General features: G+C 52.1%; 1 protein-coding gene across 1 annotated transcript; it reads right to left on the bottom strand.

The window, feature by feature from the left end:
- Window positions 1–5,327: 5,327 nt before the first annotated feature.
- CLU (clusterin) lies at window positions 5,328–19,693 on the bottom strand. Its single transcript, XM_074355671.1, has 9 exons — window positions 19,535–19,693; window positions 15,873–16,004; window positions 14,483–14,631; window positions 11,973–12,143; window positions 10,021–10,432; window positions 8,847–8,948; window positions 6,690–6,919; window positions 5,828–5,997; window positions 5,328–5,600 (listed from the first exon to the last, which is right to left on the bottom strand). Exons 2-9 carry the CDS (start codon window positions 15,964–15,966, stop codon window positions 5,591–5,593), a joined length of 1,338 nt encoding a protein of 445 aa, XP_074211772.1. The 5' UTR covers window positions 15,967–16,004; window positions 19,535–19,693; the 3' UTR covers window positions 5,328–5,590.
- Window positions 19,694–20,740: the final 1,047 nt, after the last annotated feature.

The following is a 20,740-nucleotide window of genomic DNA, read 5'->3' as shown; positions in this document are numbered from 1 at the left end:
TTATGTGTTAAACTTTCGAGTGATGTTTTCTTTTGCAAATCTCTAAATGACACCTCTGCTCCAAGAAGGCATGCCCTGTCTGTTCCGTGGTCTGCTGGCGCCTCCCACACATCTACCCTGGGAGAGAAGTATAAACAAGGAACACACAGTGCGATGGCCTGTGTCCAAAACCTTGAGATTCAGTAAAACTTCAACTTTTTGGAATGCTGGGCCAAAAGAATGTTCTAGAAATCGGTTTTTCTGATTACCAGAGAAACTGGGTGCCCTTTCTTCATTTGATTTGGGATCTCTTGATGTCTGAAGGTCATCCTTTCCCCTAAGTTCTCATTGCAGAGTCCTTTTGATACCAAGTGTGTACCAAGGCCATAAATTGGGCTTCTGAAAGCATCGCGGATCCAGATCCACTTTTTCTCTCCTCCCTCGCCTCCTCCTGGCCACTGCTGGACCAGGTTCCCCTGGTTTTTATTCTCTCCCGGCGCTGCCCTCAGGTCCAAGCCTCAGGTAGTGGAAGCCCCAGTGGCAAACACTCTCCTCATCTCAGAGTACTTGGAAACCTGAGTGTGCTGAGTGTTGGGGCCTGTACCTTTAACAGCGGACAGGGATGGCCAGCAGCATCTGAGCAATAGGATGGAAGGATGAAGAATGGGGTCCCGCCAGGTCAGTGTGAAAGTAAATCGTAGTACAGCATCGGGGCTGCTAGATGAGTGACTCTCAAAGTTGAACTCTAGGGTAAGAGTCACGTGCCGAAAGGAAACCTGCAAATCTCACCAAGTGGAGTGCGTGGACTGCGGGCAGCTCTCCGCTCAGGGAAACCGCCTGGCGCCTGCATCCCGCAGGTGCACAGCTGAGATTGGGCAGGGTCTGGGTGAGCTCTGAGGGGCCCAGAAGGATGCACGACCACTCAGAAAGCCTCCCAAAGTGCAAAGATGTGGGACAATTTAAAGCTCAAGACAGATGCCCCTCTACTTCACTTGCAGATGTCTCCGCATGGGGATAACCCCAAATCAGCCAAGTCAACGTGGCCACCTGCACGGGCCAGGCCCTGAGGAGGTGAGGGGAGGTGGGTGGGTCAGCTGACTTGGGGAGGGGTCGGCGCAGCCCAGCATCAGTGGAGCCACAGCCCAGCTCTGCTCCTTCTCTCAAGGTCAGTCCTCCCGGGAACAGGGATTCACCGCGCCCTCTGGCGGCACCTGTTGGGACCCAGCGAGGTACTTGCGGAGGAGGAACAGCCTCAATGCTGGAGGCTGACTAGTCCCAAACTGTGAAGTGGCCAGGAAGGCCCCAGAGAAGGGAGCAAACCCCGAAGGGCGCCCTGGAGGAGGGGCAACCGAGAGGGAAGAGTTCTCTCCGCAAAGTAGGTTTCAAATTCATAAGGATGTCTCTGGGTCTCCTTCTTTCTTAAGTAAGGAAGAGCTTACCCGTAGGTCTCCAGTCTAAAATGAAGCCACAGGCAAGGAGCTAGCGTGAGGATGGGAGAGCAGAAGCAGGAAAATAGCGACGAAAATTGACTACGAAAAATGGTTCCTTGAAGAGTCACTGAACTGAAGGGGAAAGAACACAGGCAATCTCTGAATGCCCTTCTGAGGTCAAGAGAGGCCCAGACATTTCCAGAAAGCTCCCCAAAAGAATGATCAAAAATTCGGTTTGTTTCGATTTTTGACAACCACGCATGGATGCTTTTATACACACGGAGCAAGACAGGGCCACGCTGGGCCGCAGGTGACAACAGTATATTGCTTTAAAGAAAGAGGCCCTTGTGCGCTCAGGGCAGGTGGCCTGGCGAGGCGGCGCAGGCTTGAACTTGGAGGATGAGCACCTTCCTTTGATGGCGTGGGTGCATCTCTGATTTTGTGACCATACAGGACGTCCTTCATAGAGAGGACAAAAGTCTCTTTATGGCTGTGAGGCTGGAGCAAATGGTCCACCCGCCACCCCCGCCGCGGGGATGTGCCTGCTTGGCAGGAAGGCTGGGTCAGGTGCTAGTTTTTATTGACTTGGGCGTCGGACAGACTGGGGGTCAAGAGAAGTTTGCAGGAGAACAACGGGTACCAGTTGAAGGTCACCGTCTTTGTTCCCCCGGTTGCTGGAGGCAACAAATGAGGGCAGGCAGGAAATGTGACCTCTCTCCATCACCTTTCCCAGCCCAAGTGAGTCCCCCTCCCCGACGTGAGAGTGGACTTGAGCCAGCTGAAGGCAACTGTTGATGGTGAGTGAGTGAGACCCCAGAGCAGCGGGGGCGGGGCGCGAGGAGCTGGACAGACTGCTGTCACCCACCGCCCACCCCACACTGAGCAACGTCACCATCTAGCAGGATTCTGCCCCAACGGTGGAGATGTCTCAGAGGCAAACAAAGGGTTCATTATTAACCAGGTAAATGTGTTCCTCGTGGCCCAGCATTTCCTGCTATCGTGTTGACTGATCTAGTAATCGGCGGTGCTGTTAACAAACTCTGCAGACCCGAGTTTTTCTCCAGTTGTCTCTAGAACTATTTAATATTTCCTGGGTTTGCCAAGCTATTCTGACACAGCTAGAAGACACCAGGCAAAGGCTGGGTCTGGAGAGGGTACTGAGGTGGGAGCCTGGGCAGCTAAAATTGGCAGCCAGGGACCCACGGACCCTGGGATGAGACCAGGGCTTGACCCCTAACTCCACCTGACTGCAGATAAATGGCCCTTATTATTATTTCTACACCCTAACTTGCATTTACCTCTCTCCTGTACGCTTCCTGTGGGAACCTCATGCTTAACTCATGTGACTCCTGGAATCCGTTTATGTGGAGTTTCAATTCGTTTGGAGGCAAAAGCATGAAACAGTTTTATTCATTCTGAGCACTCTTCCCAGTGCTTGATAACAGCCCAAGCAGATGGTTTTACTTCCTGAAAAGGTCACGGTTAATAAAGCGATCAGTTTATTTTGGAATGTCGCCCTCCTATCCAAAGCAAGACCCTTCCTCTCGCCCATCAAGGGAGAAGGGGAGAGGAGGTGAGGGGCACACAGGCTGCTCCCTCATCCTCCTCCCATTCAGAGAACAAAGATCAGAGTAGGGAGGGCCGTGGTTCCGAGCTGGACCCCCTGGTCCTCCTCTCCCCTGACCAAGTTTCTCTGAGGTTATGTGAGGTGGGCAGCGTCCTGCTCGATCTGTTGAACTGGACACTGGCTACTGCTAGACAAGTGGATGGTGTCCTTGGGCTGGCCGCGAATTGGCTCGGGCACCTGTGTCCACCCTAGTCTAGGCCTCCAGCCCCCTTGGGGTGGGACAAAGCTACTGCTACGCGGTGAGCACTTTCCTTCAGTCCTGACAGTGTGACTCCGTGACCGTGTAACCCTCGGGGGATGCTGCCAGAAGCCACACTGGAGGCCCTGGGAGAGCAAAGCCCAAGCTGAATGCCCCCCTACCCCCACCCCCAGCACTCAGTGGCGAGCTCTGCATGGCACACTGCTGGGCGGCTTCCTGGCTCCAACCCCTCCCCTAGTCCCTGCCACTTCCCAGTGTAGGATCCCCAGCCCAGGGGCCCCTTGATTAGCCTCTGTGGGCCACAGGGTACTGGGGTCGGGTCTTCTCCCCTCTAGGCCTTCCCAGTCACACATCTCTAATGAGGGCCACTCCTGGAAGCCTTTGTTCTTTGGGGGGCAATAGCCTTGCCTTGAGGGAAATTGTGGGGACCTGATGGGAGGACACAAAGTAATTGACCCGGGTGTTAGAGCGCTGCAGTTGGCCCAGGGCTGCTGGTTACCGTTACCCAAGCTGCACACTGCACAACTCTGGTGTCATTTCACCTCGCAGTCATCAGAGATGCTATCCAATTACAATTTTCTGGCAGAGGGCCGTCAGGTATCAACAGAGAAGCTAACAGGGTGGTTGGTGCCACACCCCCTTGCCAGGCGGCAGACGCCAAGCCTTGTCTTCTCAGAACATCAGGCCCTGCTCCTGCCCTGCCACCAGCTTCCTAGAAGCCAGAAACTGAAGGCTCATTATCCACAGTCCCCCAGCCAGGGTGACCAACATCTCATCCTTGCGCCTTGGTGACCTCCTGTCCTGACTCAAATTTTCTAGGGCCTAAGGCTGGAACTTCTGTCAGGGAGGGAAGGACCTCCAAGGACCCTCAAACCAGGCGACTGTGCAAAGTGGGAAAAAGGATGGCAAGAAGGGGTCCCAGTGAAACTCAGGGTCAGCTGGAGGCTCAGTCTTTCAAGGGGCTAGTCTGGGAGGGTTTAAAGGAAGTTGCATAAAAAGAAGCAACAACTGGTTAGACGGACTCCCAGCATCATCATGGGACACAGAAAACAACTTTTGAAACATAATGTGTGATATGAATGTAATATATAATTTAAAATTGTGGTCATTGTAGCAAATGCCTTCTGAACCTGTAGCCCTACTTAATGTACACCTTTACGTGAGTCATACTAACTTGACTCTGAATTCCCTTGGCAGCAACCCTAAGGTGCTAGCATCTGTGGACATAAGCTAAGCCCTGGGGTTTATGGCTTGTGTGGCAAAGGTGCTTACAACTTAGAAGGAGAGAAAAGGAATGGTAAGCTAAGAATATTCCCAGCTTTTAATTTACATATGGACTCTGCTACAAATGCGGGATGCATCCAGATGGTCTTTACTTCCATTTGAAGTATATTGGATGAACAAAATTCTGTAGAGAATATTCAAAACGGGAAGGCTTCATAATTTAATGTTAAAATAAGGATCACGGTTAGTCAGGTCCACCTGCTGGCAGAATTTGGTACTGCAGGCCAGTTATATTTTGGACTGAGGGGTGAGTCTTCATCAAGAAAAAAGCCAGGCAGAGGGGAAATTCCTGGGGTCGAGGGAAAGATAGCAAGGTTGTGTAGACTGACAGTGGGCAAACAATGCCACAGTCAGGAAGGTGCCACAGGGATTCCAAGCTCTTTTTTTGAAAAAGAAAAGTTCCTCATTTTGTGTTTGGGGGACATTTTCCATAAGAGAACTATCAACTACGTGTTAAAGTAACTGGTGTGCCTTAGTTTTACTCTTTCTTCACCCTGATTTTCAGTGTATTCCCTTAGGAGGTCACTCCCACCCCAGTCAGAAGAGGTATCTGCTTTATAATGAAATGGAAGAGATTCACTTTTCAGAAACGGATTTTAATTGGCTTTTGGGACACATCACTCTTCTTAAAAGCAAGAAACTGGGTCAGCTTCATCATCCCACTCCTTCTGTTCTCAACCATATGATGCTCTCTGTACCATCTGAGCCATTGCTTTTTCTTTTCTCCTCCTTTTGTTTTTCCATATCAAAAATGAAAGTGTGTGGGAGGTTAAAAAAAAAAACAGCATAAAGAGGACGCACCAGAGCATTCAGATTACAAGGCGGTTTATTGAGTTAATGGCATGCAGGGAAGCTCTTCCCGTGATCAGCGAATGCGGGCATTAGGGTGTGGAGTCCAGAGGGAGGAGAGGCTGGGGCCGGGGGTGGGGATGGGGTGGGGGAGTCAGGAGGGCCTCTAGCCTGGGGCCTGGTCACGTGGTGATGTGCAGCGATCTCTCTAGGGGCCTGTGGCTCATCTCGGGGGCAGCGGGACTCAGATGCCCCCATATGTGGAAAAGCAGCGTTCACATCTCACTCTTCCCTGGAGAAAAAGGGTTGAGGAGGGGATAGTCACTGAGAAGTAGCAACAAACACTCCCATTCTTACCAACCCAGAAAGAACAGCGTCCAAAAGGAAGAGAAAATGCCCAGACGTGCTGGCTTCCCGCTGGGCTCTGGCTGCTGGAGCGGGGATCCGCCCTCTTTTTTCCGGCCCCCTCCAGGGACCTGCTGGGCCGGGAGGGGCCGCCAGCGAGGCCCGCACACTCACCGGTGCTTTTGGCGATATTTCTGCAGCGCTTTCTCCACCACGCTCTCCATAAACTTAGGATTGGAGACTTCTTCCGGGACCGTCACAGTGATGGGCTGGGAATCAAACAGATTCACAACCACCTTGGTGAGGCCGGAGGGAACGCTGGGGTCGGAGTTGTGGGAACTCACCTAGGAGAGAAGGCAAGAGAGGGGCGGAAACCGCGGTCAGCAGAGACTCATCTGGCAGCTCACGTCAGGCTTACTTCTGAGCAGCTGACCCCTTTGCTTTTTTTCACTAATCTCGACGTCTGTACCACTCTGTGAACAGAAATGCCCTAATTCTGAGACACGCGTTTGTGGGTGTGAATTCCATCTGTGAATGACCAGCCCAGGGGGAGCCCCCACTGAGTAAAACGTGGTTTCCAAGCCACCATGTCTCCTTTGGGCAGCCACTGGGCAGGCAGTGGTAGGAAAGGAATCCAGGGAAGGGAAAAAAAAAGTTCCCAGCACTAGAGAGAAGCTTCTTAACTCTGGGCGAGAACAGTGGGCCAATTCATGAGCCATCTGCAACGTGGGATGGGGCAGCAAGAAGCTCTGTGAAAAGGGCCCTGGCCCTGCAGCCAGGCGGTCAGGGGCAGAGGCCCAGGTGATCACCCCTCGGTTATCTGACCTCAGTTTCCTCATCTGGAAAATGGGATCATGAGGCTTCCATGCACCACTGTACCTGAAGGTTTTGTTTCCTGCCATACGATAAATGCTTAGCCAAAACCAGAAGTGGCCCCCTTTGGCATCTTCATCCCATTTTACCCACAGGGAAGGAACACGTTGCCGCTAGACCACACCTAGGGCCCAACTTCTGTGTGCGGTCAGGACAGACTCACCGTAGTGACCTGGAAATACTGCTGGCCTTCGCCCTGCGTGAGGTTGGCCAGCCGGGACACCCAGCTGAACTGCTCGTTCAGCTGCGCCAGCAGAGAGGATGTGTTGAGCATCTTCTGCTGATAGGACTGCAGCAGCTGGTCGTACAGCTTGCTGAACTTCTCGGCCAGCTGGAGGGACGTGTTCAGCTCCTGGCGCAGCTGCATCTGAGCGGGGTTGTTGGTTGAACAGTCTGCCCAGAGATGGAAAAAATAACAAAACAAAACAGTAGAAATGTGAAGGGAGGGCTAAAAAAGGATGAAAACACTAACGGCCACCAGTTCGCACAGCCGGGACCTGAGGAAGGGCTACTCTAAGTGACCGCTGTCAGGACAAAATCGGGAGCTTGCCCAGGAATGTAAGTCAGCCCGCGCTTCCTTCATCCAGAAGGTCCGGTCCTGGAAGACGCTGTCAGTGAGACTAAACAGTGTCTCAGTGACATCACTGATTTTCCTTTGGGTGCATTTTTCTCTTCTTAATTTTTTCGGAAGTATCACAAGGAGAGCACATCAAACCCAAGCAACTCAGGGGAAAGGAGGAAGTCTTTGTACACTTCACAGTGGTGGCTGTAATCATTTCTATTCAAATAAAAGAAAATGTCAGGTGGGGCAAGACACAGAATTACTAACAGGAAGCCTGGCTGAAAAAAATATGTAATGCATAACCTTAATTCTTCTTACCAGGGAATCACTGAAAAATCAGGACAGTCACTGAGAACCTAGTCTGGAACAGTGGCTCTCGCCTGGGGCAGTGTCACCCAGGGGTATTTGATAAGGTCTGAAAACATTTTTGGTTGTCACAACAGGGGTGGGGGGTGGTTACTGGCATCCAGCGGATGGGGCCAGGGATGCTGTTAAGCACCCTCCAGCGCACAGGGCAGCCCCCACAGCAAAGAATGATCTGGTCCAAAATGTCTGGAGGTCCCAGCAGCTCACACTCACATGCTTGCAAGCACCTTAGAGAAGAGGTCATAAATCTTCCTCAATGCAGAACAGAAAACAACTGTTTCAGGAAGCCGTGACTGGTGATCACTAAGCTCAGTGCCAGGGGCACCGATCTGAGTCTGGGCACCTGCACGTCTCCTCCTCTGGCCCTAACGTGGCTTTGACTGTGAGGTGCCGTGAAATCGATGCTCTTCCAGCCCTGCTGTTTTACGAGGTGACCACATCAGCCTCTTACCGCACTTGTATTCATTCTGCAGCGGCTTCTAAAGTCACAGGGATGAGGCTAGGAATATTTAACTAGGTTCTGAAGGCCTAGCCCGGAAGGGTTAAGGAAGAGCAAAGCCACAAGATTGATCCACTACGTACAAGGGAAACAGTTAACTCTTTCTGTGCATAGATGATTGTGAGCCGGGAAGGGTTATCTCCAAGTAGGAAGAATTTAGCCCCTCTAATAAAACAGAGGCAGAAGGGAGGCATTTCCTTTGTTTCAGGGACCAACCAACCAAAGGGAGTGCTGTGTCATTGTTGGGAAACTAAGGTACCACGAAGCGAGACCCACGTGCTCAGGGGAGAGAACACAGCAGCCCTGGCTGAGAACACATCCCAGACACCCTCGGGAAGGGGCGTCGTGTGATCCTGGGCGGGTGACTGAACCTTTCTCTGAGTTTCCTCCTCTGTAAGAGAGGGACCATAACTGTAGTCACCTCGGTTATACTGGAGAAAAGAGTAAAGGTTTGCAAGTGTTTAGAACACTGTTTAGTAACAAACACATGGCCACAGTTTGTTGAACAGAATCCACGCTGTCTAGAATTTCAACTGCAGCCAAAAAAAATAAATAAATAAGCATTTCTACTAGGTTTGTGCCCCTCCCACCCAACCCACACGAACAGACTAACTGGGGGACATCCAAGGATGACAGCTTTTTTGACAATAACAGAGGCCCCACCTGCAGACAGCCTGCTGGCCACGCGCCAGAGGACATGGTAGGCACTGTGTATTCTGCCTCCTGTCGGTGGGGCAACCCTGCATCTTAGCCCCCAACCAGAGATGAGGGCCCAGGTGGAGCAAAGGACTTGCCCCAGGGCTGCAGCTGGAAGGCAGCAGAGCTGGCTTTCCAACTCCCATCCGTCTGACCTCACAAAGGCAGCCCCAGGGGACGACGGGCCCCCGACTCACCCACAGACAAGATCTCCCGGCACTTGTCGCACTGGTCCTTCATCCGCAGGCATCCCGTGGAGTTGTGGCGGATCTCCTTGCACACGGTGCGGTTATCGTTTTCTGGAAACACATGGTGGAGGGGGGGTTCATGCTGAGGGGCCACTCAGAGCCATGCTGGGACTGGGCCACCCCCATCCCTCTGAGCCCTTCCACACTACGGTTCGGCCCTTTGAGATGGTTCTGCGGGCAGAGCAGGTTGGAATCTGGTTATTTGCCCGCAGACACAAGGGTGTGCTCAGGGCTCCCTGCAGTGGGACCAGGAGGTAGTTCTCAGGGCTCCTGGAGCTGAGTGTGGCCTTCCTCCCACCCTCTCCACCTGGCGACACCTGTCCCGTCTCCACACTCCCTTTGCTGTTTGTACTTCTCCTTGGCATCCTAGCCCCATTTTCCTCTGCATTCTGTCTGGCTCATTTCTCTCCCCCTGGCAGGTCGGCAGGCCCCCTGGAGGTGGGAACACGGTCCTCATTAGAACCTCCTTACAACACAGGGCTCCCTGCTTGTGGATATGCAGTAAACCCTCGTTCAGTTCCATACCCTCCTGTATTTCCAATCCATTTCAAGCCAAATCCCAGTGCTAGTCAGACTGAAGCATTTAAGAGATGGGGTTGGCCAACAAGTGTCTATTGGTTCAATGAAAGAAATCACTTCTAAACGTTTGGGCTTTTCATGTCCGTGTCAGAGTTCATCCACTCAAAAAAATATTCACTGTGTGCCCATCCTCTACCAGGCCCCTAAGGTTAGAGACACAAACAGCTTTCTTGACTGTAGCATGAGCTGATTATGTAACTTGTTCCCGGTTTATCCATGGCGTGCACATAGAGCCCCTAAGTTCTCAGAGGAAGGGGTCTGGTTCTTGAGAGGGAGAACTGATGTCGTGCCCACCAGCTGCTGGAAGGAACTTGGTAAACTTGAAAGACCACAGATTCCAAGTCCCGCAGGACTAGATTGGACTGGGTCCTAATTGTTCAGCTGTGAGACCTGGGACACCCTCCTTTAGCACCCTGTCGTGGTTTTCTCTCCATCAAATAGGGATGGCACCGCCCTCACAAGGGCGCTGGGGGGAAACTGAGATGGCATGCCAAAGCCTGGGCACGATTCTCAGCATCTAATGGGTCCCACCCCTCTTTCTAACCTCCTGGGAACTCCGCCGTCGGGAAGTGATAGGGCATCCTATGGAGGTGGACATCCATGGCCTGCTGGGCCCGGTGTATCATGTCAAAGAAGGGCTGGAACGTGTTGTGGAAGCTCGGGGGTTCGAACATGGGGAAAGGCATTAAGTTTCGGGCGAAGCGGGACTTGGGATTGAAGAAGAGGGATCTCCTCTGGGACGGGCCGAAGGGTGAGTAGAAGAAAGTGTCCTGGGGCCCCCGGCTGAAGAAGCGGTCCTGGAAGAGCTCGTCCATGATGCTGGACATGCGGGCGAAGCTGTCCTGCATGACGTCCATCACGTGGCTCTGCTGCCGGTCGTTCTCCAGCAGGGAGTCGATGCGGTCCCCGTTGATCCAGAAGTAGAAAGGGGAGCTCTGGTTCAGGAACTCCTCGAGCTGCGACAGCAGATGGGCAACCGTCAGGGGGAGCTCCCCGCCATCTCAGCCTCCAGCGCCTCCCCCTTGTCAAGATGGGCCAGGCCTGGCCCCTTACTGGCTGCACCCGGACCTGGGTCAACTCAGTGTCACACCAGGTGGCGGGCAGGAGGCCCATCTGGGACTGGCTGCCCATTGCTGAACTGTTCAGGCCAATGCCCTTCCACCCACTGACCCCAGCAGGAAAGAGCTTAGGAAGACCTGTGAGGCTAAGAGAGTCACGAGGCCCATCACATGAGACTAGTCTGCTGTCCTCTTTGGCCACCAGGGATCCCCACCCCTGCTCAGCCAAGGGCCAACTCAAATGATTTTAGGGAAGGGCCTGCAGGGGAAGGTGGGATCGATATTAATGGACCAAACATTCTTAATTCGTCTGGACACAGGGCACTGCCACACCATGGAGCCATTTGTTACGTTACGCAGCTCATAATTGCCGGAGAAGAGTCTCCTAAGGCGGCAATACCTGGCACGTGTGCTCTTCATGACTCCACATTACTGCGCTCACGGCAGACATTAACAATTGATCGTGGCCCACATGCAGCCAGAACTAATTAATTGCATCCGTGATGTGCAATGAAGCTATGATACTGTGATGTATAACAAGAAATATATATTTAGTCTTTGTCTGCTTCCAGACAAAGAGGTCCTAAAACCCCTGAAATTTCCTGTGACAAGAGCAATAAAGGTGTCTTTTGTTAGGCGAGTGAGGTGACTCTGGGAAAGCACCTAAGGGTGGGGGCTGGCTGCCAGGGATGCCAATCAGGAGACTACAGGGTAGGACTTTTCAGCCCCAACCCCTGATTTCCAGGGAGGGGAGAGGGGAAGGAGGTCTGGTTAATGGCCACTGACCAATGGCCAACAAGTTGAGCAATCATCCCTATGCAATGAAGCCTCCGTAAAACCCCAAAGGATGGGCTTGTGGAGTTTGAGGTGGTGAACATACGAGCCGGTGAGGAGCTGGAGGGTGCCGTGCAGGGAGGGGGCATGGAAGATCCCCTCTTTCCCCATCCCTTGCCCGTGTGCATGTCTTCCATCTTCCATCTGGTTGTTCTTGAGTTCTATCCTTTTATAACAAACTGATAAATCTAGTATGGAAAATGTTCCTCTGTGAGCTGCCATAGCAAAGTGGTGTTGGACCCAAGGAGGATGTTTCTAGTAAGTTTTAAATGTTATATCAACTCAACGAGGAGGTTATGGGAGCCTCTAACCTATATAGACTGTTGGTCAGAAGTGCAGGTAACCACCCGGACTTGTGATTGGCAGCTGGAGTTGCGGGGCGGGTAGGACTTCTGGGGGGCTGAGCCCTTCTTAACCTGTGAGGTCTGATGCGGTCCCCAGGCAGACAGCGTTCTAATTGAGTTGAACTGGAGGACACTCAGCTGGTGTGGGAGAATCGCTTGGTGGGGAAACCCCCACCCTTGGACTTGGGTGCAGAATCAAAGAAGCCTGTATCCTTCGGGTCTCCTCACTCCGTGCCCTGAGCCTCGGCTTCCCTTTTCACCTGCTGGCCCACCAGTCCCGAGCCGCTCCTGCAGACACGCGCGTAGAACTTCATGCAGGTCTGCTTCAGACAGGGCTTGCATTCCTCCCACAGGGCCGTCATGGTCTCGTTGCACAGCCCCTCGGATGCCTTCAGCTTTGCTTCGGAATCCTTGGTCTCACTTAGGGCATCCTGCAGGAGGGCAGAGGCGGGGTTAGCCACAGAAACCGCAGGTTTCCCCTTCCCAAAGCTGGCACGGTGGTGCCGGCCCCCACCACCCAGCCAGGTCTTCTGGCCACACGGGGTGCTTTTTTCCACCCCCACGCTCCGGCTCAATGCAGCAGGAATAGGCAAGCTTCCGAAATCAAAGTCACAAACTACTATTAACTAAAGCTCTCTAACATGACCGTGACATTTGGCACAATAAGTCTACAAGAAGCTACCCCAAGGAATTCTTGCAGTAAAGGAAAAATCCATATGCCTGAAGAGATTTGTTACAATATCTGTTTACGGCAAAAAAAAAAAAAAAAAAGCTGCAATCAATCTGTATGCTCAAAACTAGGGGACAAGTTAAGCAGATTGTGGTATCTACAAAAAGCAGAGAAGGACAGCATTACAACAGATGTTTGTAGTAAGTTTTAAAATTCTAGTAAGCACTTTTTTATGTTAAAAATTCACAATTTTGAGTATAGCCACTGTCAATAAAATACAGAGGAGGAAAAGCAGTAAAGAAATTTTAAAAATAAAAATAATTAATTAATTAATTAATTAATTAATTAATTAAAAGTAGTGAGAAACAGATCAAATGTTAAGTAACTGTAAAAGAGTTATGGGAAAACTTCCTCTTCTGCTTTTTTTTTACATTTTTTTTTATTGAGTAATAGTCATTTTACAATGTTGTGTCAAATCCAGTGTGGAGCACAATTTTTCAGTTACATATGAACATACATATATTCATTGTCACATTTTTTTTTCGCTGTGAGCTACCACAAGATCTTGTATATATTTCCCTGTGCTTTAAGTATAATCTTGTTTATCTGTTCTACATTTTGAAATCCCAGTCCTCTTCTGCTTTTTGATATTATAATCTTCATAGGTGAGAGTATTACTCTTCAAAGAAGAATTGGGTAGACCATCCACACCCCAAAGCAAAGCTGCACTATGACAATCTGACCAGGAGAAGGTTGAGTTACGTGAGATCTCCCGCCTGCTCTGTGCCCCCTGCTCCCCTGCGGGGAAGGCCACCATCCCTCCTACTGGGCCAGTGCACGGCTATCAGCCACACTGCCCACTTCCTCTCTTTCCAGTTCACGAGCTCCTCAATTAACACGTAATGGTGGTGGAGGTGTAGCTCAAGTGGTAGAGGACATGCGCAGCATGCACGAGGTCCTGGGTTCAATTCCCAGCGCCTCCTCTGAAAGTAAATAAGTAAATAAATCTAATTACCTCCCCACCCACCCCCAAAAAACCTAAATAAGTTACTCTTCAAAAACAATTTTTTTTAAAAAGCCCACAGTCTGTTCCTGGATGTGGTGGGATACAGATGAGACCAAAAAAAAAAAAAAAAAAAAAAAGAAGAAGAAGAAGAAAAAGAAGGATTAATGAAGTCATCTCCCCAACTTGACGGGCTCTATCATAGAACCTGGATTCTCAGATCTCAGACTCCAGTGAGAACCACAAAAATTCAAGAGCAAGAATTGCTGCTTCTGCGTGGGCTCCAGGAGGAGTCTTACGATATGGCGAGAACTAACACTGATGCCCAGAAAGGGCATTGCATTCCAAAGAAAGTTAGAGCCGCATCCAGGCCAACATTTCCTTCAGTGGTTTCTATGGAATTGTGCTAAAAGCTATCCGTGAAAAAAATAAGTAAATAAATGGATTCGCTAGTCAATTCGATTTGGGAAGCACTTGGGTGAAATGAAGTCACAGGTGCTTCTTTACCGCAGAACTTCTCCAAGTCTTTCGAATGCTTTTGCTCCATGCGTTGTGGGTCGTGAAAGTGGCAGCGGGAGTAGGATCTTAAGATACTCTCAGGGAGACTGTTGATTTTTTAAATAAGCCGTGTTTTGTATGTTCAGTCCTAGGCCCAAGTATCCCTTTATGAAGTAGTCCAGAGCTCCACAAAGGCGTGGGCAATGCAGTGTGGCCTGTTGTACCCCCAAAGGTATCGCCCCGCCTAGATAAAGCTTCCTGAAGGTAGAATGCCATCCCCTTCCTAACCCCTGACAGTGACAGCCCCCACCCAAAGACTGCCTTGGAGCTTGCTCATAGTTGGGGTTTAGAAATATCTGTTGATGTGAATCTGGGCAGCAGGTCCTGGGCCAGGCTTGTAACAAAACCAGATCCAAGATCTCACCCCTTGAAGCTTTCAAAAGCAAATAAACCTTTCCTATTTGTTAACCACAGCCCCAGTATCAGCTGACACAGCCTGGAAGGACTGCAGGTCACCATGGCAACCCGGCAGGGCACGGGGAGGAGCGATGGCCACTCCCTCCCCTGCAGCAGCGGGTCAAGGTCGGGGCCACCCTTACCTCTTTCTTCTTCTTAGCTTCCTCTAAGGTGCCAAGCAGTGTTTTGCGCTCTTCATTTGTCTCCTCTATTAGGGTCTTTATCTGTTTCACCTCCTTGAGGGCATTTTTAATTTCCTTATTAATGTACTTATTTCCCTCGGTGGACATTTCTGCAAGAGAAGGGCAGGGAGGTAGATGAGGCAAGAGGAAAGGATGCCATTGAGGATATAACCCTGGGACTAGCCAGAAGGGTCGGGAAGGCCAGTGGGTCTAGGGGCTGCCAAGGCCGGGAGCCCCCCTGGCAGGCAGCCTTTGGGCCCCAGCTTTGCCCTGACACAGGTCCATCACAGGGCTCATGCAGACCCAGGGACCGAGAATCCATACACCCACCCCGCTGCTCAGAAATGCAAACCATCGGTGCAGACCCACACCAGAGGAGGGACAACCCAGTCGTCCCCTGGGGCTCTGGAGAAGGAACCCACCCAGCTGCAGATGGAAGTTTTCAAGGAAAAAAATCCTGAAAGTATAGCTGAGCATCAAAAGATAAAATATTATTCTTGTGGATACAAGTCTTTCTGGAATTCAGTTTAACCAAACATCTGAACTTCTCTGTCAGGTGATGGGGACACAAAGATGAATTACCAGCACCACGTCTCAAGGAGACTTGATCAGACACAACCCTGTGCAATGAGACAATGTCACCAAAGTGCTGACAGAGTAACAGCCGGCACTTCCCTGGTGCTTATCCTGGGCCAAGCGCAGAGCCGGACACCCCACGTACAGTTTTTTTTAATGCTCCAGCACCATCTTCATGCCATTGTACAAATGAGGATAACAGAGTCTCAAAGAAATGGAGACACTCATACAGCGGCGGAGGCAGAGCCAGACTCACACCCAGGTCTGATCTCAACGTTTGGATTTTTAACTGCCACCCAACTGGTCAGCTGGGAGGACAAGAGTGGAGCTGAGGGAGGACAGGTCTCAGAAAAGGCCTGGCAGCAGAGGGACCGCCGGCTGGCCGCTAAAGAGGACAAGCGCTCGTGGGGAATGACACTTCCCCTTTCCTGAACTGGAGGACTGGTTTTCCAGGTGGAAAGGTGGCGGGTACAGCTCGCAAGGGCTATGGAAACTCAAGAAGGGCAGATCCACAAAGGCCCCAATGGTCCAGGCTTGGTGGACCTTCCTGGAGAAGGTGTGGGCTCTGGGCCTGAGATGCAGTGGCCAGAAAGGGCTTGGGACCCACCTGAAACTGCCTAGAAGCCCACCTGACCACAGAGAGCCTAGGCCAGGGAGCCGGCGAGAGAGGGCTCAGAGAGGGGTCCGAGCAGTGCAAACCAGATCCGATGCACAGGATGAAGATGGTCTCTAACCCTGACCAAGGCGACGTGTGCTAGGACACCTGGTCACTTACCCTGGAGCTCTTTGTCTGAGATGGCCTTGTCACCCAGCACCTGTCCATTCTGCCAGGTCAGCAGCAGCCCCACCAACAGCAGTAGAGTCTTCATTCTGTCTCCTTCTCCAGTTCTGGAATCCTAGCACGCCTCTGTTTGTAGAGAACAGGGGACTGTCATGGTAACAGCTAGACAGCCCGCTGGTTTCTGGCCCAGCCTGCTGCCTGCAGTGGCCTCCCAGGAGCCCTGCGGAGACCTCGCCCCTGGCTACCCCCTCGGCTGGCATCACTTTAATCCTGGAGAAGTGACAAGAAAGGATCAGACTGGCCACTGGGCACCTTCAAAGGAAAGCAGAGACAATGGGTACAGGGAGGAACCACAGGACAGCAGCCTAAAACAAAAGAAACAGGAACTCTAGAGTCAGGGCCACCAGACTCCAGTCCAAGCTGCCCTCTCCCTCCTCCTCCTCCCTTCCACTTCCCCCAACAGCTGACCATGCCTGAAAAAGGCACACGTGATTTCTGCCTCCAGAAAGGGCATTATCTGATGATACCTGCTCACATCAAACAAACCCTGAGAACAGCTCTCTTGGGTCACTCAGCTGGCCTCTCCTGTTCCCCTAAAGTGGGGGCTGCAGCCCAGAGGGCAGCCAGCCAGCTGCTGTGTGCATCACCAACCCTGCCCACATCAGGCATCACCAATCAATCACAGCGCTGTCCACACCAAGCCCCAACACCACCTGAAACTGCTTTTCAAGGGTCTAAGGCAGTGACGGCTCAGACCCTTTGGGTCTGTACAGGGAAATAAATCCATTTCCCATCCCTAGCCTGTGACTTGAGGCAGGATGCATGGATGGGAGTCCAGCAAGGAGGGGAGGACAACTGTCTTCAGGGAGCAGAGAGAGTGGAGAAAGCCAAAGGATTAACTCGGGGGGGGGGGGGTAGGCAAGGAGCCTCCCCAGGAGAAGTCCCTCTGGGAGAACGTGCCCCTCTGCTCTGCCAGGTCCCTTTCACGCAGCTGGCCCCTCCAAGCCCGCGGCAGGGTGTCTGCCAAGGTCCTCCCGCAGACACCCGGCTGGCAGCCCTGAGCCCTGGACCAGCTGGTCTTAAACAATGGACCCTTTCCCAGAAGCCGAAGTTGTTGCAAAATAGAAACCCTCCCCCTGCACCTCCTCCCCCAATTGCTCATCTGAATTCACCCATTTTCCATAACAGAATGGTAAGCGGGTCTCCCCTTCCGGAAATTGTGCACATCCACAGGCTGCTCTCAGCTAAGTGGGCCCAGCTGGACCCTTGGTAGAACATGAATAAGGAAAGCCTCTCCTTAGCTGGGTTCCCGAGCAGCGTAGGAGAGGCGAGCTGGGTCACTGCCTTCCCCAGAGACGGGGTGGGCAGCGGAGCCAGGGCGCTATTTCAGGCCCGCCAGAAAGTTTCTTAGGCTCTGCCCCAGCTGCTCACTGAGGCCTAAAACGCCTCAAGCAGGGACAGAGCCTTTGTCACGCCAGAGAGAGAGCCAGCAAGAAACACCCCTCCAACAGAGGCCCCCCGATAGTGAAGACTTCTGAGAAATTCATACAGGAGATTCTGAAAGAGGTTCAGACCAGAAGACAGGGCACTGGGTCCTGAGGAAAAGAGAGGCAGGGAGGCCAAAGGCCAGAGCACTGGATGAGGAGTCTGGAAATTCAGCAGTCAGTATGAGATCTTCCACCAGGAGCCCAGGGGCCGTGGGAACCATGGAGCTCAGAGCTGGAAGAGATCAGTCTCCTGCCCAGTCCCTCCACCTCAGATGGGAGGCTGAACCAGAGACAGGACGGGGCTCCCCAAGGTCTGCAGCACACTCACAGCAACCATAGGATGGGAACCCAGGCCTCCCAACCCCTAGTCCTGTGTTTTTTCCTTGACATCAAGTCACTTAAATCTCTGAGCCTCAGTTTCTTCATCTATGAAATGGACCTAATATGGACCTCAGAGATGGGAATGTATTCTGTAAACACAAGGGTCTTATGTAATCATAAGACATTCTGACTCCTTCAAAGTTTGATGTAGAACCAATCATGGGCGTTGGCAATATCTATCGGGGAAGTGGGAGGAGGTGGCATGTTTGGAAAAGGACAGAGGAACTAAAGTGGGCACACAGAGGCCACCTATGATCCCCCCTGACTGCGTGGCTTTGCCTTAGTGAAAAGATCGGCTCCTTTAAAGCACCTATGAATTACCTGGGAGTCTTGTTATAATGTTGATTCTGATTCAGAGTCCGCTTTTCTAACAATCTTGGAGGTGATATTGACACTAGTCCAAGGACAATAGAACAGCAGCTGTGCAGCCAAACTGCCTTCCCTTTGCACTGACTCACCTCCCCTCCCATCTCCATCTCTGTCTCCTGGCGGGGGTGCCTGGCTGCCAACTGCTCTGATTGAACAAGCCATCCCAAGGCCCTCCTTCCCCCAGCACTAGGGGACAGCCTCTTCGCCCTCACACAAGGAGCCGTGGGGGGTACTTGGTCACGCAGCTAGTAAGCTGGGGTTTAGAGCCCAAAGCCCAAGCTCCTTTCCTCCTGCCTTCCCAAAGGTCGAACACTCACAAAAAAAAAAATGAGAAAATCATTCACCTGTAATTCACACCATCAAGAGGCAAACATTAACACCGTGGTGTATTTCCTTCTATTTCTATGCATTTTTATACAATCAGACTCTTTGCTTTCAAGCACACTTTTGTGTCTGTGTAATAGTCCTTTTTCTGATGGACTTTATTTTGCCATCCCGCAAGGCTGGGCATTTAAATTGTCTGTAATTTCCCACGATTATTATAATGAACACTCTCGCAAGCATCCTTTTATAATATATGTATTTACTTTTAAATTCCTAACCTCACTCTTAAATGAATAACAATAATCAGCTTCTTCTTCTCCTTCTTCTTCTTCTTTTTTTAAGTCCAGAAATTCTGGAAGGTCAAGGCTTTGGTTCTAATCCCAATTCTGACACCAATTTGACATTTATCTTTAGAGCTGGTCCTAAACCTCTTTAGGTTTCAGATTATCATCTACACAATGAAACAGTGGAATCGGATGTCTGAAGTCTGATGGAGGTTGTGTGACGTTTCTCTGAGGTGCCCTGGTGCATTAGGAAGCAGAAAGAGTAGGATTTAAGGAGTGGCAACATGTATTTAAATCAAAACATCATACTCATAAGCATCCAGAGAACCAGAGTATTCCGGAGCAAACAAGATGACTCATGCGCGCAGGCTGACAACCACCACTGGAGATCAGTACCTTCCCAAGGAAGATGCTGCAGGAAGGCTCTAAGCGCAGGCGGGCTCTGCTCACTAGCCTGGGCCTCCGGCAATAGCGTCAGTCCTTCAGTGTCACTTTCCACATCTTTACAAAAGAAGGATCGTCACACCTGTACTGTTCACCCCACAGAATTGTGCTTGGAACTAATGAAAAAAAGGGCCCCTTGAGTCCCTGCCTGTGCGCTGACCCCAGCAATTCGGCTCGGCTGCGTGGCGATGGCGCTCCAGCCATCTCCCTTCCCTGGACACCCGGACTCCATCCAAAGCGCCCCTCTGACAGCCCTGTGACTACCGGCGGTCGTCCTCTTCTCGCCCGGCTGCCACCCCCGCCCGCCCGCCCGCCCATCGGTCCCGCGGGGCTCTGCGCAGGGGCAGGGAAGGTGGGGACAGCTCACCGGTCAGCGGTGCCCGGTGCCTGCGCGCTCCTCCTAGCGACGCCGCGTGCGGAGCGCCGTGAGGCGCCTGCATTTATAACGCTCTGCCCGGGATCCACCCACTGTGGGGCTGGCTGCAAACCTGCATGACTCACGCCCGAAGAATGCCGTGGAAAGCACCGGGAGCTTTCTGGAAGCTGGCGCGGGAGGGGCTGCGGAGGTGCGGAGGGGGCGAGGAGGCGCGGAGGGGGCGAGGAGGCGGGGCGGTCCGGTGCAGCACCCGGCGGGGGGCGCGGGGGGGCGCATGGGCACCGCGAAAGGCTCCAGCGGAGACAGACCCTGCAGTGCCGGCGCGCCCCGCGCCCCGCTCGCCGCTCCGTGGGGGCTCAGAGCTGGGGCACGGCGCCCCCAGGAGGTGAGAGCCCGAGTTAGCCTGCACCGGGGCTCCCCGCTCCGCAGGGGTGGAGGGATGTACTGCGCCCCTGGCTGGTGCCTAGTCCCAAATAAAATCTCACGGTTCTGCTGCCCAGTCGAACGTTAATCTTTCGCATTAAACATGCGCCACCCCTCTGGTTGCGTTTAAGTAGAACAGCTTCAGGATTAATGAGGGTGTGATGGAGAGGCATGTTGTGTTGGAGAGGAAAACATGGGAAGCATGAAATGCCAGCTTCTAGAACCACCACAGTGACCGGGTGGTCCCTTGGCAGACCTGCTGACAGGGAGGAAACAGAGATGCATTTTGGGGGATGAACAGAGCATCCATTTTGGGGAACTAGAAGGCCTCCCTGGCTCCTTCCTTCCTGGACTTTAAACAGGTATTGTCTCAATCCACTTGGGACCCAGGCAAGCAGGCTGGGCTTCTTGAGTTGGGACCTCGAAACCCCACACTTGGTTTGATGCGCTCTGCCCAGGTCCTGAAATTCTTAATAGTTTTTGAACAAGGGGCCCCGTGTTTTCATTTTGCACGGAGCCTCGCAAATTATGCTGCTGGTCCTGTTTGCAAGGGGGCTCGTTGGTCTCCCAGTTTCCTCTACTGGCAGAAGGAGGCTTGTTTCTGGACTCCCTTTCGTAGGGGACTTTGCTGTGTCAAAGGGATGGAAGCTGTCACACCGCCCTCTGGCAGGGAGCGCCCCAGCCCAGAAGCCCCTCAGATATGGCTACTTCTTGGGGAAAAAGCAGAGTTTCACATTCTGACCCTGAGGATGTTTGAGCTCCAGGAGAAAGGTC

This window comes from Camelus bactrianus, chromosome 31, assembly GCF_048773025.1.
Source record: "Camelus bactrianus isolate YW-2024 breed Bactrian camel chromosome 31, ASM4877302v1, whole genome shotgun sequence".
NCBI classification, from domain to species: Eukaryota; Metazoa; Chordata; class Mammalia; order Artiodactyla; family Camelidae; genus Camelus; species Camelus bactrianus.
The sequence above is the reverse complement of the archived record's forward strand: the minus strand, read 5'-3'. Positions and strand labels throughout refer to the sequence as shown.

Excerpts from the sequence above, each read along its gene's own strand:
- CLU (XM_074355671.1), bottom strand. The coding sequence starts at position 15,966 with ATGAAGACTCTACTGCTGTTGGTGGGGCTGCTGCTGACCTGGCAGAAT. Across the intron at positions 8,949-10,020 it reads GACGGCGGAGTTCCCAGGAG|AAAACGATAACCGCACCGTG; the intron begins GTTAGAAAGAGG and ends ATGTGTTTCCAG. Across the intron at positions 6,920-8,846 it reads CCGGGAGATCTTGTCTGTGG|ACTGTTCAACCAACAACCCC; the intron begins GTGAGTCGGGGG and ends ATCTCTGGGCAG.